Here is a 19,489-nt window from a genome sequence, read left to right on the forward strand (position 1 = left end):
TTTTTGTTCTACCTTATGTTATTTCTTGTTATTACATTGTTATTCATTACAGTTTTTGGGGTTTAGAGCTTTGCAAGTAATCCATTTGTCCAGATTTGTGCATGTGACATTAAAAACTTGAAACTTGCATGTCCATTGATTAAGTTATTTGATATCCACCAGGCGTCGCACTATCATTAAAAAAAATATGCTTTCATATCAGTCCTGTAAGATAATTCGCCTTTGAAGTTTCCTAGGTTTGAGTGGTTTAATTAAAATAGATCACCTTTAACATGTGTTTAGCCAGGCCTATACTATCCTGCGTCTTTTCTCACACATACGTACTCTACATTGTTAAATTCCTAGTTGTGTGTTATTTTAGGCCTACCCCATCTATTCCTTCTTTAATTATAACCCCTCCCCATCTGCTTCATTAGCTATATCACCGCCAACTGACTAGTGAAAGTCAATTAAAGCGTCGGGGGAAACTGTTTATACTCGATTCCTTGTTCTATTCCTTGACTTGAGACACTCGCTCAAGCGTGGAAGCTGCATGCAGAGGGGTGCGTGCGCGCAGTCGTAAAATAAAACGAGGATAAATACCTCGCCATAAATCGTGGCAAGCAGTCTCATATTTACACACGAACAATCCCCTGAAAAAAATAAACAAACCAATTTACACGTTTACGAAATGCAATTATTTAAATGTAATATATCGGTAATGACAAAAATCGTAAAAAGACATGTGAGGTAGGCTACTCTAAATGAAATGCCATGGTGTATGTTACGGTAAAAAAAAAAAAAAGAGAGAGAGAGAAGGGGGTGCAGGAGGGGATACGACAGAGGAAAAGGAGGGGAATATAGAGAGGGCAGATCTAGGACCCGTCTAAATGGTTTACCCCTATAGTAATCTTAGCACATGGAAAATGTAAAAAACTGACACCAGATCAGTGTACTCTTTGCGGCCCGTTCCATACCACACCAATCGGGACATACACGATAGAGAGGAAATCGTGTTCCTCGCCAGTCCGTACACGCCACTAGAATTCACTGAACATACTGCGAGAAAAAGGAGGGTGATAAAAAGAAGGCCAGGAGAAAGAGAAGGTGAAAGCAAAGAAGGGCTTAAAAAATATATTTGGTTGGGAGCGGAGGACGCATTGGCTTCGCAAGGAGAAGATTAGCGATTCAAATCATTTCCTAAAATTTTCTATATTCGGCGAATAAAAAAGTATTGTTAGCTAGCTAGCTACTGTTACGAGGTAGCGGAATGTGTAGCTAGCTAATTAGCAAGGAATTAGTGTTTTGTATTTACTTGGTTTACGTGTTCTATTGTGCCTATTTTTCTAACGCTAGTAATCGTGTGAAATGTGCACGAGCCACGCATGGTCATGGTGTTCTGTGTTGATTAGACAATAACAATCTAGCTAGCGGTACAATACATTTGGCCAAGAAGACCAGCTACAATCAGCTATTTGCACATTCAGGGAATAGCGTTCCTTGTCCCAGAATAGGGAATAAGTCAAAGGTAGCGTAGACTAGCTGCCGTCCAATGTTAATGTCGACCGACGTCGCATCCATAATGTTACCCGTTACTCGGGGAATGATGGACAGGGAAAAGGACATTGATACAGAAACCGGACCCCACGCGAACACGACCGGGGGTCCAGCAGCAGTAGTCCGGGGAATGAAACGAGGGGATCCTGAGCAAACAGCTGCAGCTTTGACCGAATTAGCAGGAGCAGAGTGCAAACGGCCAAGGATAGACGGGACGGTGGGTGTTGGTGACATTGGACAGGTAAGGAGTAGAACATTAACAAATGAAGCAAAATTGTTGTTTGTTTCCGTTCGATGAGCTGTTTTCATTGAATGCGTGCAACATTGTAACCCCTGCATTAAACGATTTCATTTCAATAGCACGCTACGTCTATTGTTTCAAGAACATCAGTGGGTCATGGTTCTGCTGACAGGCAGGCCCACCTATCAATAGCTTGCCTAGTCGCATCAACTGCAGTAACGAACGTGAGGTAGAATTACAATCTAGGTACTAAACGTGTCTTGCACATTGTTCGGTGCTCGTGGCAGCTAGACTAACACCATGATTATGGCCGAGACAAAGGTAATATGATAGCCCACAGTTTATCGGCAATGACAGTTAAACTACAGCATAGATCCGACGATACACAAGGGCCTTTAATGCATTTACGTGCACTGCACTTATGTACACACTGATATTCCCGCCTTTACCATGATGGTCTGTCTTTTGTCGTTGGACATCACATCAAAGCCTCCGACACAGGAGGGTACTCTCATTGGGAACAGTAATTTGTGCCAGTCCCCCTGGTCTGTGATTGGAGCTAGGTGCTAAAAAGAGGAGAGAGACAGGGGGTTGGGGGAGGGGTCACTATGGGAGAAACAAAGAACAGACCCCTTTTCGTGATAAGGGAGTAGGAAGGAAAGGGGCTTTAGGATACCTTGCCTCTAGCTATGGGCCTCTCCATGACTTGACTGCTGATACAGCATAGCAACAGTACTCTGCTCTTCGGCTAAACAGTGATATTACATGCACATACAGTATCTGTAAGCATCATTGAAAATAGCTGACATAGTGTTTTTGTTTGAGGCAGCAGTCAAACATGGTTCCGGGTCAGCTGTGGGTAATTGAATCCTGGGGATTGGGAAAATGTTTCAATTGGTACTGCTGCATACCTATTGCAATGACAAATGGGCAGGCCATGTTCCTCACACCATATAATGGATGAATGGTGATGACAAAAGGTTACGTGTAGATGGTGTGACAATGAGGGGTGCAACAGGATCTCGCTGCCAATCACTTATATTGATCTCCTGCCGTTGTGGGTCAGGCTGGAAAAACGCCCACAGAAGAGAGGGAGGAAACAGGAGGATAGAAGGCAGGATTTACAGTATGAGAGAGAACACTTTAACACGAGAGAAGGAGAAAGATGTAGAAAAATCCTCTATGCAGCTTAGGTTTGACGATAACTAAAGGTAAACATTAAGAAATTACAATGGTGGTGCTTAATGTAATTAGACTGGATTACATCATCCAGTCCTGTAGGTGATATCATGTTCAGTGCTGAGAAGATGAGTTCACAAAATATTTTTGGTGCAGCAATAGATAGCTATTTGATATTCATACCTGCCCAGAGGACAGGATGGGTAACAGCCTAAATCATGGCTGACATATTAAATGAGAGAGGAGTGTCCTCATCTCCATCCTCTTCTTTTGTTTCTGTCATCCTCCCCCTAAGGCATATTTCCAGATTGCTAATTGACTCCTGGTCCATAGAATTTGAGTGTGCACTGCCTGTGAGACAAACCTCCCCACCCCTGTTCACTGTTTCTACTGTCCACTGTCTCTCTCTGTCTCTCTCTGTTTCCCACTATGCAGTATTGATGTGCCCTAGCCTAGTCCAGCATGGTAGTGTACAGTGTGCTGTATATGCCTCCCTCCGGCTCCTCGAGAGCAGATTTTTCCTATCATTGGCAGTAAAGCGGCTTTGTGTCGCGCTAAACGAGATCAAAGCTCATTTAGGAGAGAGCATTAACCAGACTGATCGCTTCAAGGGGAGGAGAGTAAAGGGGGGAGAGGGTGGGCGAGTGTTGAAGGGGAAACTACGATATAAACAAACCATTAAGATTATACAGTTTTGCACAGATAAGCTCCAAAGGTGCAGTATTCTTTGAAACTATCAGGCTACCAGGGAATGTTGACTAGTAATAGCGGGAACATTGGCTGTCATTAAAACCCCAAAGAAAAAAGTAGTAGTTATAATGTGCAGCACACTAGTGGACACTCACTAATGGTTGTCACTGAACTTTGAGCACAATGCTGCAGTGTCACCTTTGACCTTTCACCCCTTGAGATAAGCTCAAAATTCTCTTCAAGGTGTTTTTCAACACAACAGTGCTCAAACTCTCCTCCCCCCCTTTTTTTTAATAGTCTGCCACTCATTTAATCAGATGCAGGGCCTACCACTTACACTCACATGTTAACTCTGGACACTGGTTGTTGTTGTCATGTTGTTGTCACCTCCCCTTCTACACCGCTGCCCCCAAACTGTCATATGTACTTCCATCTCCGCCCGCGAATGTCTCCCTGTCGGTAACGTTGATTCATCCTGTCTTCTTTCTCCTTATTTTTGTCCCCTCTGCTCCTCAGCGTATCACCCTCTGTCCACCCCTCCAATCCCTTCTTCCCCATCCCCCTCCTCCCTTACCATCTGTTGACCTCATGCCATTTTGCCCTCCTCCCTCCACTGCTCTCTTTTTCTGCCCATTTGCTCTAACTCTCAACTTTTTCACTTTTCCTAAAATAGAAAGTGGGGGAGAGAGAAACCCAGCAGAGCGACGCCCTTTACTTGAGCATACAGAGAGAAAGTCACTGTATGAGGTGTGTCTGTACATTTCTGATCCGTATAGTCTGGAGCTCTTGGCCCTCAGAGCAGCCACACCTTATAACTACCCCTCTACTGTAAATGAGTAATTAATACCAAAGTAGTTGGTACCCTGTTAAATTACTGTCTGTATCTGCATGGAAGAGGGTCTCATGACTTTCGTTGAGCGTAATAAAAGCTAGAAAAACTTTAGACTCAAAGCAGACCTGATATACATACTTGGCCAAAGCGCCATATGCCCCGCAAAAGAAAGTGTGTGTGTGTTTTAACAATGAGTATCAAGTTCAGACCCCCCTCTCCCACCATTTTAAGGAAATATAAGTCACATGACATTCTTGGGGTATGAGTCATTGTCTCCATTTCTTGGTCTCTTCTTTTTGCTGTATTTTTCACTTCTTGTCTTTGTCTTTCTTAATCCCCACATTCTTCCACCCCTGTCTTTCTCTCCTAATTTCCATCTCACTCTCTTGTTCTTTCTTTTCCCTCCATCCCCCATTCGTCTCCCTCCCCCTTTCCTCCAGACAGATTGATTCCAGATGTTACCAAATTCTTCTCCTCTCCCTCCCCCTGTTCTAACCTAAACTCCTCCCTCTTCATCCTGCCTTTCTACTAGAACAAATCGTTTTTTTACTGCAACCTTGTTATGTATTGAATGGTGTGGGGTAGTTCTGGTTTCCAAGTGATGCGCTACATTGTTTTTCCACTGATGGTTCCTTGTCAGACTTAAACTCACTCGGGTATACATTGCCAGAGGCATTAGAGACCTGCGTCCTTTCAAATGTTCAGTGTGTCGCATCTTCATCAGTCCTCCACTGTCCAGCCTTTGAAGACTACCAGTGTTTTTACCTCGTGTGTTGCTGAATACAGCACTGTCCGTTCGGCGGCTCTCCCACTTGAATGCGGCGCACTGAGGAGTGTGTTTCCCCAGGGGATGAGGCACGAGGGGGAAATTGGTTCCAGATGAAACAGGAAGTGGATAGGGGGAGACAAAGAGAGGGCTGTTTTATGCAGGAGAGAGAGCCTGGACACTGCTGGGCTGAATAGCATACATCTCACTCCTCTGGCATGGGTCATGTATGCTATAGTCTGTACTGTCCAGACAGCATCACACATCAATCTGTCACTCACTTCTGCTGCTCACTACTTAAACGCTCTCTGTGCCCCGTCAAGTGTTGTCCCTCTATACTTGTTTGATTGACCTCATTCCCCTTTCCTTCCTCTTTCCCCTCCCTGTTTTTGCTCTGCCACTCCCTCCCTCTACCACCACCATGTCTCATTGTGGCGTGGCTGTGGAGCCCCATCCAGGGTTAGTGTAGTAAGCACAGCCAGCACAGCTAGCTTTCTGAGAGGGCATCTCTCCCGTGCTGTCGCCATGGCATCCTGAGTCAGGCCTTTCCCACGATTGGTTGAAAAAATTATAGTAGGGAGGGACCAATTCCCCCAGGAAGCAGGTTGGGGCAGAAGCAGGAGGTTACCTCTGTCTGTTTACAATGAAGAGGCCACGACCACCTTTTTACTACATTACACCAGCACTGGCCTCTCACTGAATGGAAGCTAATGGAGATAATGTATGAATTTATAATGAGTTTCTGACTCTCGTCTTTTAGCACCAGCACAATGGAAACATATTCACCCTTTTTAACACGTGTAGGATGTTCCACCCTCCTTTCCCTGATTGAAAAGGCCGGAGACTTGTTACTCTGCCTCAATTCCCTGCACAGTGTACTGCTAGTATATCAGACGGGATCGCTGGAATCCTCTCTCCTTACTGTTGTCAATATCATTGTTTGGTTTAACTTTCCCCTATTGCTCTATCCCGCCCCCTCTCCCCCGTTCTTTTCCCTCTTACATTGCCATGAACAATGGGTCTTCTGCCAGAGGGAGAGGGAGGGGTGACAGAAATAATCTAATTAGAAGTAATTACAGATCAATTAACCACAACACTAGATTCTGGGGCATGGACAGGGGAAGGGTCCGTTCTTTTTGTTGTTGCGGAGTGCAATTTGTTTTGTCGGCTTAATAAGGACCTGGCCTGGCTGCAGAATGATTCACCAGCTGCTCTAAATGGGTGAGGCAGCGCTCAGGGTCTAAACCAAAAGAGTCATCATGTTAACTTGTATAATCCTTTGTGAAATGTGCCACCTTAAGTTCCCTGCTTCTTTCCTGCACCATACGTATTTTCATAAATGTAATGGTCTGTAGGGTATACAGCTAGGGCTGGGAACTGCCAGGGACCTCACGATACAATATTATCACGATACTTAGGTGCCGATACGATATGTATTGCGATTCTATGTGTTGCGATTCCAAACATATTGCTCACCATACGTCTGCTGCAGAGGGACTAGAGAGAGTTTTGATAAAACTGCTGAAAAGAAGCTGGAAAACAAGCTTTGAAGGAAAAATACTGTAGTATTGGTGCAGGTACAGCACACTAGTACAAACATAATATTGCGAAATTGTCAAAATGATGCGATCGGCAAAATGATATCCTGATATTTTACTGTATACATTGTTCCCCCATCACAAGTAACAGCTAGGCTGTTTCTCCTCTGGAGCATATTACTTTGTTAGGGGTGAACACATCACTGCAAAATGTTAGACTCATGTTGAATCACATCACATTTTCCAAACCCTTAACTCTCTCTTTTTATTTTTTAAATATTTTTTTTATAGAACAACGACCCTTTAACCCCAGGTTTCCTTGGATACCCACCTCACAGCCAGGTAAGAGTACCATCTTACTGAAGTCTCCTTTAATTTAGGTATAGTTGATGGATGTATGGAGTTTCATGAAACACGTTATAGTACTATTATAGTACTTCAGAAGGCCCAACACGAACATAGCCTACAGAAACTGTGACATTTTCTCTGAATCAATTTGATCTGCCTGTCTGCTGTGCACACTTTTCCACAATCCACATTCCCCTGCTCTCTTTCCCCTTCTTTCTCTTAGTTTATTGTGCTCTCCCTCCACATCGAGTGGTGCAGCAGTCTAAGGCACTGCACCTCAGTGCAAGTTGTGTCATTACAGTCCCTGGTTCGAATCCAGTCTGTGTCCCATCCGTCCGTGATTGGGAGTCCCATAGGGCGGCGTACGATTGGCCCAGCGTCGTCCGGGTTTGGACGGGGTTTTAAATATCGGTTCCAGTAATGAGTACCTTATGTGCACCAGACAGGGCTGTTTCTGACAGTCTCTTATCTTCCTGGGAGCAGCAGCACAGTGATGTGTCTTCTGTCTGTTGTCATTGGTGAGATGTGAGTGCAGGTCTCTGGCAGAGCCACAGGAGGGGGGTGTTGGTCTGCCTGCCTGCCCTCCCACTCCTCTCAACATGATGGATCTCCACAGCTTTATCTCCATTATGTGTTTTTTCCTCCAACGTGCGTTCTTTTACCCCTGCCATCTCCTTTCTTGGGAATGCAGTTCACTCGCTGCTTGTGCTGGAGAGAGGAGGAGGAGGGGTGGATGGAAAGTAGAATAGGCAGGAGAGAGGGAAAGCGAGGGGAGGATAGAGACTGAAGCAAGTGAGCCACCATATTGAAGTTAACCTTTCTGTGGTGAGGTAATATAGACCAGTGGTATTCAAAGTTGGGTCGGGACCCGAAGTGAGGTCACGGGGGAACTTTGGGGTTGCCAAAATATATATTTTTTATAAAAATTAAAGAGTGCCTGGTTTATTGTATAGGACAATATACAAATGTTTTAAAGAAAGATGTTGTTTTTTTAAATACTATTTTATTGAGTAAATGTATTTTGTTTTTCTTTGAATTTTGATAAGAGATGAAAATGGAACTAATTGAAGATTATTTGTTGATAATAATTGTACGATGTTAGATTTGGTGAGAAATCCCTGCAAAAAAAATGGGGATGCCAGAAATTCTTGCTGAGGGAATTGGGTCCCAGCTGAAGAAGCTTGAATACCATTGGGCTAGAAACGTCTGAAGTAACATGCATTTGGTAAGGTTGTTAAAATAGTTAGGTTCTCATGTGTTTGTTTGGATCATAACTTACTTATTTGATTCAAGACTAGTCAAATATACAACACGTGTTTTAAATTATTTAATGCTAGCTATTTCTTAGTGATGTAATCGGGTATACATAGGAGTTGAGCCGGTGGTCATGCAAAGGGTTGGACGAGTTAGTGTAGCTTACCTGCACTCTAGCTGGAGTTCCTATGGGCTATTGTGTGTTGGTTGATTTGGCTGTAGGTTTGGCTGTGTCAATAGGGACAATGTTTATGCATGGTGGCTTAGCCGAAACCCTACATATTTTGGTTTGTCTGGAGGTTGGTAGGGTCCAGTAGTATGAGTCTAGTGCCCCTCCTCATCACGTTTAGGCTACAGAAGCCATGATGATCCTAGTCAGTCAGTATACAGTGACCACACATTGCTGTATCTGCCTCTGATGATATAGAAAATAATACGTTTGACTGTGGGGTCAGTAGTGTGTTGTGCATTTACTGCAGCAAATTCACATCCATACCTAAGGACCACAATGGCTTTATTGTGTTTTCATCCTTTAATTTATATGTATGTATTTTTGTCTCAAATCAAATTTTATTTGTCACATGCTTCGTAAACAACAGGTGTGGACTAACAGTGAAATGCTTACTTTGGGGGCCCTTAATAATTGTTGTATTTTTTTAATTTAACCTTTATTTACTAGGCAAGTCAGTTAAGAACACATTCTTATTTTCAATAATCACTAGTTAACTACACATGGTTGATGATATTACTAGATATTATCTAGCGTGTCCTGCGTTGCATATAATCTGACTGAGCATACAAGTATCTGACTGAGCGGTTGTAGGTAGAAGCAGGCACGTAAACATTCATTCAAACAGCACTTTTGTGCGTTTTGCCAGCAGCTCTTTGTTGCGCGTCAAGCATTGCTGTTTATGACTTCAAGCCTATCAACTCCCAAGATGAGGCTGGTGTAACCGAAGTGAAATGGCTAGCGCGCTAATAGCGCTTCAAACGTCACTCGCTCTGAGCCTTCTAGTAGTTGTTCCCCTTGCTCTGCATGGGTAACGCTGTTTCGATGGTGGCTGCTGTCGTTGTGTTGCTGGTTCGAGCCCAGGGAGGAGCGAGGAGAGGGACGGAAGCTGTTACACTGGCAATACTAAAGTGCCTATAAGAACATCCAATAGTCAAAGGTTAATGAAATACAAATGTTATAGAGGGAAATAGTCCTATAATAACTACAACCTAAATCTTCTTACCTGGGAATATTGAAGACTCATGTTAAAAGGAACCACCAGCTTTCATATGTTCTGAGCAAAGAACTGAAACGTTAGCTTTCTTGCATAGCACATATTGCACTTTTACTTCTCCAACACTTTGTTTTTGCATTATTTAAACCAAATTGAACACGTTTCATTATTTACTTGAGGCTAAATAGATTTTATGGATGTATTATATTAAGTTAAAATAAGTGTTCATTCAGTATTGTTGTAATTGTCATTATTACAAATTTTAAAAAATCTGCCGATTAATCGGTATCAGCTTTTTTGGTCCTCCGATAATCGGTATCGGCGTTGAAAAATCATAATCGGTCGACCTCTAGTTTGGACCATGATAGATCCTTAGTAATGTGGACACCAAGGAACTGAAAGCTTTCAACCCGCTCCACTACAGCCCAGTAGATGTATCCTGTAGTCCACAATCAGCTCCTTTGTGTTGCTGACTTTAAGGGAGAGGTTGTTGTCCAGGCATCACACTCATTATAGGCTGTTTCATCGTCGTCTGTGATCAGGCCTACCACCATCGTGTCGTCGGGAAACGTATTGATTGTCTTGGAGTCGTGCGCAGCCACACAGTTGTGGGTGAATGGGGAATACAGGAGGGGACTAAGCACGCACCCCTGATGGGCCCCCATGTTAATGGTAAGCGTGGTGGATGTGTTGTTGCCAACCCTCATCAACTGGGGGTGGTCCGTCAGGATATCCAGGATCCTTAGCTTAGTGATGAGCTTGGAGGGTACTACGGTGTTGAACGCTGAGCTATAGTCAATAAACCGCATTCTCACGTAGATGTGTATTTTGTCCAAGTGGAAAAAGATCTGTGGATCTCGTCAGGGTGGTATGTGAATTGGAGGGGATTCAGGATGTCTGGGATCATGGTCTTGACGTGAGCCATGACCAGCCTTTCAAACCATTTCATGGCTACAGATGTGAGTGCTACGAGACGATAGTCATTTAAACAGGTTACCTTGGCATTCTTGGACACAGGGACTCTGGAGGTCTGCTTGAAACAGGTTGGTATTACAGACCAGGTCAGGGATAGGTTGAAAATGTCAGTGAAGACACTTGCCAGCTGGTCAGTGCATGTATGCGTCCTGGTAATCCGTCTAGCCTCGCAGCCTTGTGAATGTTAACCTGTTTAAAGGGCTTACTCACATCGGCTACGGAGAGCGTGATCACAGATGTCCGGATCAGTTGGTGCCCTCACGCATGGTTCAGTGCATAGAAGGCATTTATAGCTCGTCTGGTAGGCTCACTTCACTGGGTAGCTCGTGGCTGGGTTTCCCTTTGTAGTCCGTGATAGTTTGCAAGTTCTGCCATATCCGACGAGCATCAGAGCCGGTGTAGTAGGATTCGATCTTAGTCCTGTTTTGACGCTTTTGCCTGTTTGATGGTTTATCGGAGGTTATAGTGGGATTTCTTATGTCTGGGTTAGTGTCCCGCTCCTTGAAAGCGTCAGCTGTAGCCTTTAGCTCAGTGTGGATGTTGCCTATAATCCATTGCTTCTGGTTGGGATATGTACGTACGGTCACTGTGGAGACGTCATCGATGCATTTATTAATGAAGCCAGTGACTGATGTGGTATACTCCTCAATACTATCGGATGAGTTCCGGAATATATTCCTATTTGAGTTTTTGCTTGTGAGCAGGAGTCCGGGGGATAGAGTTATGGTTGCACAGGTTAAATGCTGGTATAAATTGAGGAAGATTTCAGTGTTCCTGCATTAAAATCACCGGCGGCTAGGAGCGCTGCCTCTGGATGAGTATTATTTACTTATGGCTTTATACAGTTGGTTGAGTGCAGTCTTAGTGCCAGCATCGGTTTGTGGTGGTAAATAGACAACTAAGAGAAAATATAGATAAAAAGTGTCTTGGTAAATAGTGTGGTCTGCAGCTTATCATGAGGTATTCTACCTCTCCGGCTGGACCAGCCTGCTACTTTTAATAGTCGAATAAATTCAATCTACTTAATTAGTAGAGCTATGTATTGTTTGTTGGTATGTAGGAATGCATGCATTGGCCTTCAGATTAATATTGCAATATCGATATATAATCCATCATGGACAAGAAAATATTGATCAGGACTATTGCATCAGCACAGAATGCCCATATCAGTGCATCCCTATATGCATGGCCTTATGATGATCTGTGTTTGTGGGTGAGGGGCATTGTTTGAATGTATGTGTGAGAGAGAGTGTGATGGAAATAGCCCTTTGTTTGAAAGCGTGTGTGTGTGTTTGTGTGCCTGCCAGGGTGCACAATAAATATGGCTGTGCATCTGTGTGTTTATCAGTGTGTTCAGTCTGTGTAGTTAATCCTTAGATCATCCCCCATTCATCCTCTCATCCTCCTCACTTACACCCTAATCCCGTCATCCCTCGCTCTTTCCCCCATCCCTTTATCCTTTTATCTCTATCCTGTTATCTCTCGCTCGCATCCACTGCCTCTCTCAGCCTCTCGCTTACCCCTTTCCCACCACCTCCCATCACCTCTTTTGGTCTCTCTCTCCCTCCCTCTCTCCATCTCTCTCTCCCCTCTGTAGTAGCCAACCTCAGCAGATGTCTGCATACTGGCATAGACGTTTTGCAGGCAGGGCAGAAAAGGGGAGAAAAAAACAAGAAGTGCAGGGGAACTGCACTCCTCTCCCATCGAACCCCAACAGTACTGTAGTGTAGGAAATGAAAAAGCGCAATGCAGAGTAATAAATATACATGTTGTGAAGGTGTAGAATTGGGCCGTAGCAGTTTGAAGCTGTTTCCTCTCTGGGTAATGAACATGGGGAGGTGAGGGGGAGCTGCCTGCCTGCCAGCCTAACATGGGGTTGACAAGCTGCCATCCAATAAATAAATGATTAAAAAAAACTGCAATGCAGTGGGTAGCGTTACAGTGTGAAACCGAGCGTCTTCTTCTCAGGGCTGCCAAACAGCAGCTCCTTCCTTCCTAACCTGTCAGTACCTAGCCTGAGAGGGGAGGGGAGGGGAGGGGATGGAGAGACTGATGGATAGGAGGGACCCAGCCAGGCTCACAGAGAGGGAAAGTTTGAAGGGGGATGGAACATGCAGAAGCCATGACCGAGCAGAGCAGGAGCGGTAGTGTGAGTGAGAAGTGACACACGTCAGAGGAAGAAGAGAAGAGACACGAGCTGTAAGAGGAGAACTGACAAGGGGCAAACAGCGAAGAGGGGGAGAGTGACAAGGACACAAGGCTTGCGTGGTGCTAAGGCAAGGGGGAACACTGGCGGAGAGCGAGGGAGAATTTGAATCTGAGAGAGACGTGGACAGAAGGTGCTTCCCGGCGGATGGTAACAGACCACATTCAGAGCGGAATAGAGAGAGAGAGACTCTTCCTTCCCGTGCAGACAATGATGGGGCTGTACTATCCTGCGGTGTTGCCGGTGAGTTCGTTCCTGTCATAGCCAGTTCTCTGTACATTCCTATCCAGAATAGCAGGTTTAGACCTGGAACATCGAAAGAACAAAATGCTTTGCTCTTTTCTATGTTTTGAAATAATATGCAGTTGATTCGACTGATGTTTACCTAGCTAGTTTTGATACGTTGCATAAGGCAAGGCCTCAGATTACTACGTGGAGTTATACTGTTGTTTCTCTTCTACCACAAACACATGCACATAGCCTACACATTGAGGAACGCTCAGTGTTTTGTGACTAGTATTGTGTAACGTAACTTGTTTTTTATCATTTAAATATGTAGATGTGTTACTGGCAGCAAGAGGGGTTAACTGTGTACATGTTCTAATGAGCCTGCTGCCCCAACATGTTCTGTGGTCCTGGCTGTGCTTCAGGGCCCTCAAGGAGGTCCAGGCTTCTGCAAATGTCTCTGTAAATTAGCAGTGTTGAGCTGTGTGTATGTCGCACGTTGCGGCCATGCCGACTGTACAGAACATCATGTTAGTCCAGGGGGTGCGGTGGGGGGCTGCTGGAATGAGAAGGGGGTGCTACAGCAATTCTTTGTTGTCTTCCCAGCTGTCTTGCTGTTTAACCCCCTCACCCCTTTCTGAGTGAAAGAGACAGGTGCCAAGAAACAGTTGTGACTCCTTCCCCTCAATCCTTCTCTGTTGGTATGACCCAGCCTCCCCTTTCCTCCCGCCACAATACTGGATGGGGTGCTGTGAGGTTCTGTGCTCTGGGTGCTGATTGGACAGTTAGCAGCAGGAATCTCCCCAAGTGCTTTTAACTCCAGCACATGCAGGAGCTCGACCCTCCCCTCTCTCCCATTTCTCTGCTGTTTCTCTTTCCTCAGGCATCAGCAGCTGTTACCTAAACATGTTTTTCTCCTCAAAGGGCTAGGGCAGCCAAATGGGGGATGTTATTTTTTTTTGGGGGGGGGGGGTTCAAGTGTGAATGGATTTTAAAGGTGTCACCAATCATCCACTGTCCCATGCGATCGGTGAGAAGTGAGGTTAAGAAAATACCTTCTCTTAGTTGATATATTTAAAGTGTATGCGTGTGAGTGCATTAGGGTTATAAATGCTGTTTGCTACCCCATCAATTTAACTTACAGCTTTGCTATTAAGCAACCAAGCAAGGTGCAAACACAGCAACCAACCATATGAATGCCGGGTTCTGAGAAATGGCGTGATGGTGGTGTATTTTACTGCCTCACCTCCATTACTGCAGCACCCTGCTTGGTTTAGAGAGGGAAGGCAGGGATTGAAAGTATTTTGCGGAGCCCCACCCAAGTGTTAGCCCCCAGGGGTACGAGACTTACCTGCTGCTTCACATTTGCACCAACCAAACTGCTGCAGAACTGGCAGACAGTATTAGAGCACTAATGCACTCTGAGACATCTGTCTCCACTACAGGCTTACTGCTGCCCCTCACCCTGCCCATCTAAACCTGCAGTACTGACAATCCAGCTGGCTCAAGGGACGTGCAGAAAAGCATTGAGCTTTGAATAGACAGCACAGCAAGTATGTTAATTTGCACACATGCACTATTGTGACTGACAGAAACCATGGCCAGTTCTGCTGCAGTGCAGTGTTGAGTCTCAGAGGCTCCTTAAGCCCCTTCCCCCACTATCGGCTGACGGAGCTGGTTCAGTTCAATGGACACATGGCGCAGCAACGTTTATTCTCTTGTCTTCTTCTCTGGGCTGAAAGAGAAGAAATCCTCACTAGTGTTGGTGGCTGACTCAATCAAATATTGTGAGGAAACTTTAACAGCGATTAGGCATGGATGTTAATCCTCCCAAATACACTGATTCGTCCCCCTACAGCAGGCTAGGTCTTAGGGTGCTGGGTTGTTTCCCTCTGCAATTATCTGCCTAGAGCAGCGTTTCATAGAGAGACCGAAGGATTAGGAGGGTCATGTCAGTGAACTTGGCAAAGGTTAAGTGTCAGGGAGGAGGTTTGCTCCTCCACCATACCAGACATCTTTCAGAGTTTTGGGACTGTGTATGGCCACCATGGTGTTGGTGCCGTAGTGGACGTGGCTCACGTTGGGCCGTCTGTAGGAGTATATAATGGGGAGGCTGCTGAGGGAAGTCTTTTTAAAGAGGTCCTGTGAGACGGGTCCAGCCGGGCTTTCAGAATCAGTGTGGTACGGCTGAACCTCCAACTGCCCTTGCATGGTCCCGTCCTTCATGGCCAACAACAACCTCTGATCTCTTTGGTGTGTTTATGTCATATTGACTGAGTCAGTGAATACAATAGCCTGTACTACCATCGGACCTTTAGAAACTGAACAACTCTTTTGTTAAGAGTCTAATGCTCTGTTACCCTTAAATGCAATGCCATGTGTTATTTTGCTTGTGGTGCCTGTAGGGTTTAAGCCAATTAGCTGTTAATGTACCGTGGAGGGATAGGCTGTATATTATTGTGTCGTGATTTTCATTGGTTGACAACCCTGAAGGAGTGACAGGGTTTCAGTACTGCGGCGCCCTTACATGGAGATGGGAGGCGGCTACAGCGTTATGCTTGACTGGCTCTTGGGATCCGTGGGTCACGTTTCATAGCGGCGGTGGCTTTGACTGACTTGGGGGAGGCGGGGCGGAGGTAGAAACCCTCGTCTGGATTTCATCAAGCGAGGAGGGAGAAAGAAGGAGAGGAAAAAGGAGAGGGAAAGCATATCTATTTCTTCAGCTGCAGAAAAAGGAAGAGGAGCGTACTACTGCATTGGAGAGAGAGGGGGGAAGAGGCGGCATATTTAATGCAAAGCAATGCGTCACAGTAGGCTGTAGATTAGTTTAATAGTGGTTATTCATTCATGATACACGGATTGGGATTAGAGTAACTAGCAGGTTAAAAAGATTACTGTAGTCTACTAACACTCTTCACTGACTGTCTACTGTACTGTGCAACTGAATTCAAATTATTTCATTACGCTGCAGTCACTGCACACATTTTAACACATGCACTCTCGCAACGTTCGCTGAATATTTTGACCCACATTTGCAAGCCCTCTCTCTCCCCCCCCGGTCCTCTTGGTGTATGGAAAAACCTATGGTGTCTCAGGTAACACTTCTGTACTACCGCTGTGGAGTGTGTAGAGAAAGAGGGATGCAGAGTTTAGCCTATCGTAATTCAGATGGTGCATTTAATACTGTGTTATACGTTCATGCAGAACAGTAAATCTGAAGTTATTTAGAAAGGGTACCTTGTGGTCAAATGAGATTTGTTATGCTTTGACTATTTTATATTCATTCCTGCGTTGCCTTTGAACATCACCTAGTAGCTTACTAGTGAGTTATGATATATATGATATTGTTTACAAATATACATGTGAAATATTATACAACATGACTGTACAACCCCCCCTGTCTCTTGAAATTTGTAAACAATTTGATCATTCCGTTTCCGTTTGTAATACAATGTTTTTCCACATGAGTTCATTCTTTCCTTTTTGCAACACAGAATTACTCCTTTTTTATAATAGCCTCTCTCTCTCTCCATCTCTCTCTTCTCTCCCTCTCCTCTCTCTCTTCTCTCCCTCACCTCTCTCCCCCTCCTCTTTCTCTTCTCTCCCTCACATCTCTCTCTTCTCTTCTCTCCCTCTCCTCTCTCTCTTCTCTCCCTCACCTCTCTCCCTCTCCTCTTTCTCTTCTCTCCCTCACATCTCTCTTCTCTTCCTCCCCTCTCTCTCTCTCTCTCTCTCTCTTCTCTATCTCTTCTCTCGCTCTCTGCTCTGTGTGTGAAATACTGCCATTTAGGGCAGTGTTACTGTTGCCTCTCAGTGAGTGTGGCAGGAATGTCCCGTTGACAAATGGGTTGAGTACTACCAGCCCTCAGCCAGTACCTTCTCTCTACTATTTAGCTGTGTCCATCCTTCAGTGGATACCAGTGAGTAGCCTAAATATCCATTCCAGTACTCACATGATCGAGATACTGTACTGTTAGAAACACCCACTTCGCTTCCACCCCACCCCCATCCTCTGAGCCTCCAACACAGATTTGGATTTGGTCACTGTGACTCAGATGATGGGGAGCACCCTTTACTGCCTGGTTCCAGACTTCTACATGTTTATGGATGACACGTATTTACAGGAGGAAGGAGTCTTTGATTCCCTACAATTAACCTATTTGTAATCCTCCTTCATTTAATCATCCTCCCCGTTTTATGCAGGACTTATGTGCTATTGTTATTATTAAGTTAATGACATTGCAATGAATGCAGTATGCAGTCAGCCTCATAAGCGATTCATATGGACCAGAATACATCAGGAGAGGCTGGGGGAATATAGCAGTAGAACACTTTTTCCACCCTGTTCTGAATTAAACCTACTTTTGTTGCCCTCGTTATCTTGGAGGCACAGAACCGAGAGCTCAGTCCTCCTTATCAAGTGGAGGGGATTTAACAGTAGCCGGGACGGTTCTTTCCACTGTCGTTTCAAGATGAGAAGTCTGCAGTCTCTGGGATTAGTGAATCCTCATTTGCTTTACTGCCCCGCAACTTAGTTTCCCTGGTAATTAAAAAGGCTGTCTGGAGCCTGGGTGTCGCCTCGCCCAGGCCTGGCTGGCCGGCTGACTGACTGGCCCGTTTTAATGGTATTGGATGCTGTCATCACGCCTGGAAGGCCACGAAGCAGTTTCATGGCCCGAAACAAAATGGCACCCCCCCATTCCTCCCTCCCTACAAGCTTTGCTCTTTCTGAACACAGTTGGGGTGTTTTTGAAGTTATTACAGGATGTCCTTGAGTGTGTGACTGAGGAGTGCTATATCACAGTGTCACCATACCACAACACATAACTGACACCTTTTTTTAAATCGTGACCGGCCGGCGCTACAATCCATTACCGGGCTTATCATGAAGACCGTATAGTAACAGTGCTGTGGCAATGGCCTGGAGCCGTCTCCCAACTCAACTGGTTCTGATATGAATTCATATCAAGTGTAACTAAAAAGGATAACGGTATCTGTTCACGGGGTATAACAGGTACTCATTGTTGTAAATATTCTCTGGATATGTGTGTACATGGATTGTGAGCAGGCTTGTGTAGCAATGTGTGTATCAGATTTTGTGATTTGTCAATAATAGATGTGGTTGCAGTGAATATTTCATGGTAGGCTGACTGAAACGCTCTGCTGTCAGAGATATGGAGAGAGAGAGAGTAGGAGGGAGGGTGAAATTGAAGCTGTGTTTTTAACCCGCGTTCTAGTCTCTCCCTGCCCTCCGTCTGCACAGTACAGTACAGTAATGCCTACTAGTATTAACCCTGTCTTCTCCTCTGTCAGGGTTCTCAAGATTCAACGGGGGGCCAGGAGGGGCTGGTGCCCCCGCCCTTCTCAGCGTTCCCTCCACCACCCCCTCCACAGAACGGCCTGGGGACAGAGTTTGGTGGTGCTTTGTTTGGTGCTGGTGGGCAGGGGCCCTCGGATTCAGGGGCTGGAACAAATGGCTCAGCCACCACATCCAACATCTTACCCACCCCGGTCAGTGTTATGGTTGGTTTTGTTGTTAGGCTCACTCTGCATTTGTCCCGACAATGATCAAGATTACTTGGATCATTCCATTTATCAGCCTTTCCCTCTTTCTCTCCTCTCCCCCAGCAGACAGAAGTGTCCCCAGGTCAGGTAGATGGAGTGGGGCAGTGCGTGGCAGTAGAATTAGCAGGAGTATCCGGGGCTGACTCCGCAGAGGCCAAAGGAACCCCAAAACGACTTCACGTCTCCAACATCCCCTTCCGCTTCCGAGACCCTGACCTCAGGCAGATGTTTGGGGTAAGAATCTGGGAACTTCCTTGCTGCACTTTGAGATGAGGAGTAAATCAGTTTAACCCTCCTGTTGTTTAATTGATGGTTGGTGTCAGAGTGGGTGTTGAGAAGAACAAAGGGCCAGACAGTCACAAAGGGAGGAACACTCATGTCCTTTGATGTACTCTATCACAGGGCCATGAGAGCCACAGAGAGGTAGTCAGTAGTTAGTGAACGAGTGAGGTATGGAAGGCGTGTACTTACAAAGGGATAGAAAAATAGACAATAGAAGGTAGTTTGATTGAATTTATTTTGGTACAATACTGCCTCCTAGTGTGCTGCAGGTGTAGTTCACCCCTGATTGTCAATTAATTACACTGAGGACATAAAGTTGACTTTTTGTTTGTATTCTAATTTCTTGTGTTTTGTTTATTTTCAGCAATTTGGGAAGATTATTGATGTTGAGATAATTTTCAATGAGAGGGGCTCAAAGGTGAGTGAGATGGTAAACATGTCCTCAGTCCCACCGCTGTGGACATTATGATGAAAAAGTAAAGTGTTGACTGTGTCTCAATGCTACATTTTCCACACACACTGTGCCCTACTTACCTGCACTGATAGTATAAACAATAGGGTAGTATTATGGTTTTAAAGAACTCCAGGCCACTAAGAACGTCTGAAACTAGATTGAAAGTAAGTCA

General features: G+C 45.1%; 1 protein-coding gene across 50 annotated transcripts in view; it reads left to right on the top strand.

Moving 5' to 3' along the window:
• Positions 1 to 788: 788 nt before the first annotated feature.
• Positions 789 to 19,489, top strand: part of LOC110538324 (RNA binding protein fox-1 homolog 2) — a 36,311-nt gene continuing 17,610 nt past the window's right edge. For 10 of the 50 annotated variants that reach the window (XR_016485309.1, XR_016485311.1, XR_016485308.1 and 7 more), the window contains exons 1-5: positions 821 to 1,777; positions 7,074 to 7,124; positions 18,330 to 18,527; positions 18,645 to 18,815; positions 19,228 to 19,281. Coding sequence is in view for 36 of the 50 variants with exons in the window: in XM_090193526.1 (XP_090049652.1) it covers positions 1,532 to 1,777; positions 7,074 to 7,124; positions 18,330 to 18,527; positions 18,645 to 18,815; positions 19,228 to 19,281 (720 nt within the window). In the remaining 14 variants the exon portion in view is untranslated. Of the gene's footprint in view, positions 1,778 to 7,073; positions 7,125 to 12,513; positions 13,035 to 15,570; positions 16,112 to 18,329; positions 18,528 to 18,644; positions 18,816 to 19,227; positions 19,282 to 19,489 lie in introns of those variants that run through there. The other 40 variants (XR_016485314.1, XR_016485312.1, XR_016485313.1 and 37 more) reach the window with 22 other exon arrangements.

This window comes from Oncorhynchus mykiss, chromosome 12, assembly GCF_057628025.1.
Source record: "Oncorhynchus mykiss isolate SJ-2025 chromosome 12, ASM5762802v1, whole genome shotgun sequence".
NCBI lineage: Eukaryota > Metazoa > Chordata > Actinopteri > Salmoniformes > Salmonidae > Oncorhynchus > Oncorhynchus mykiss.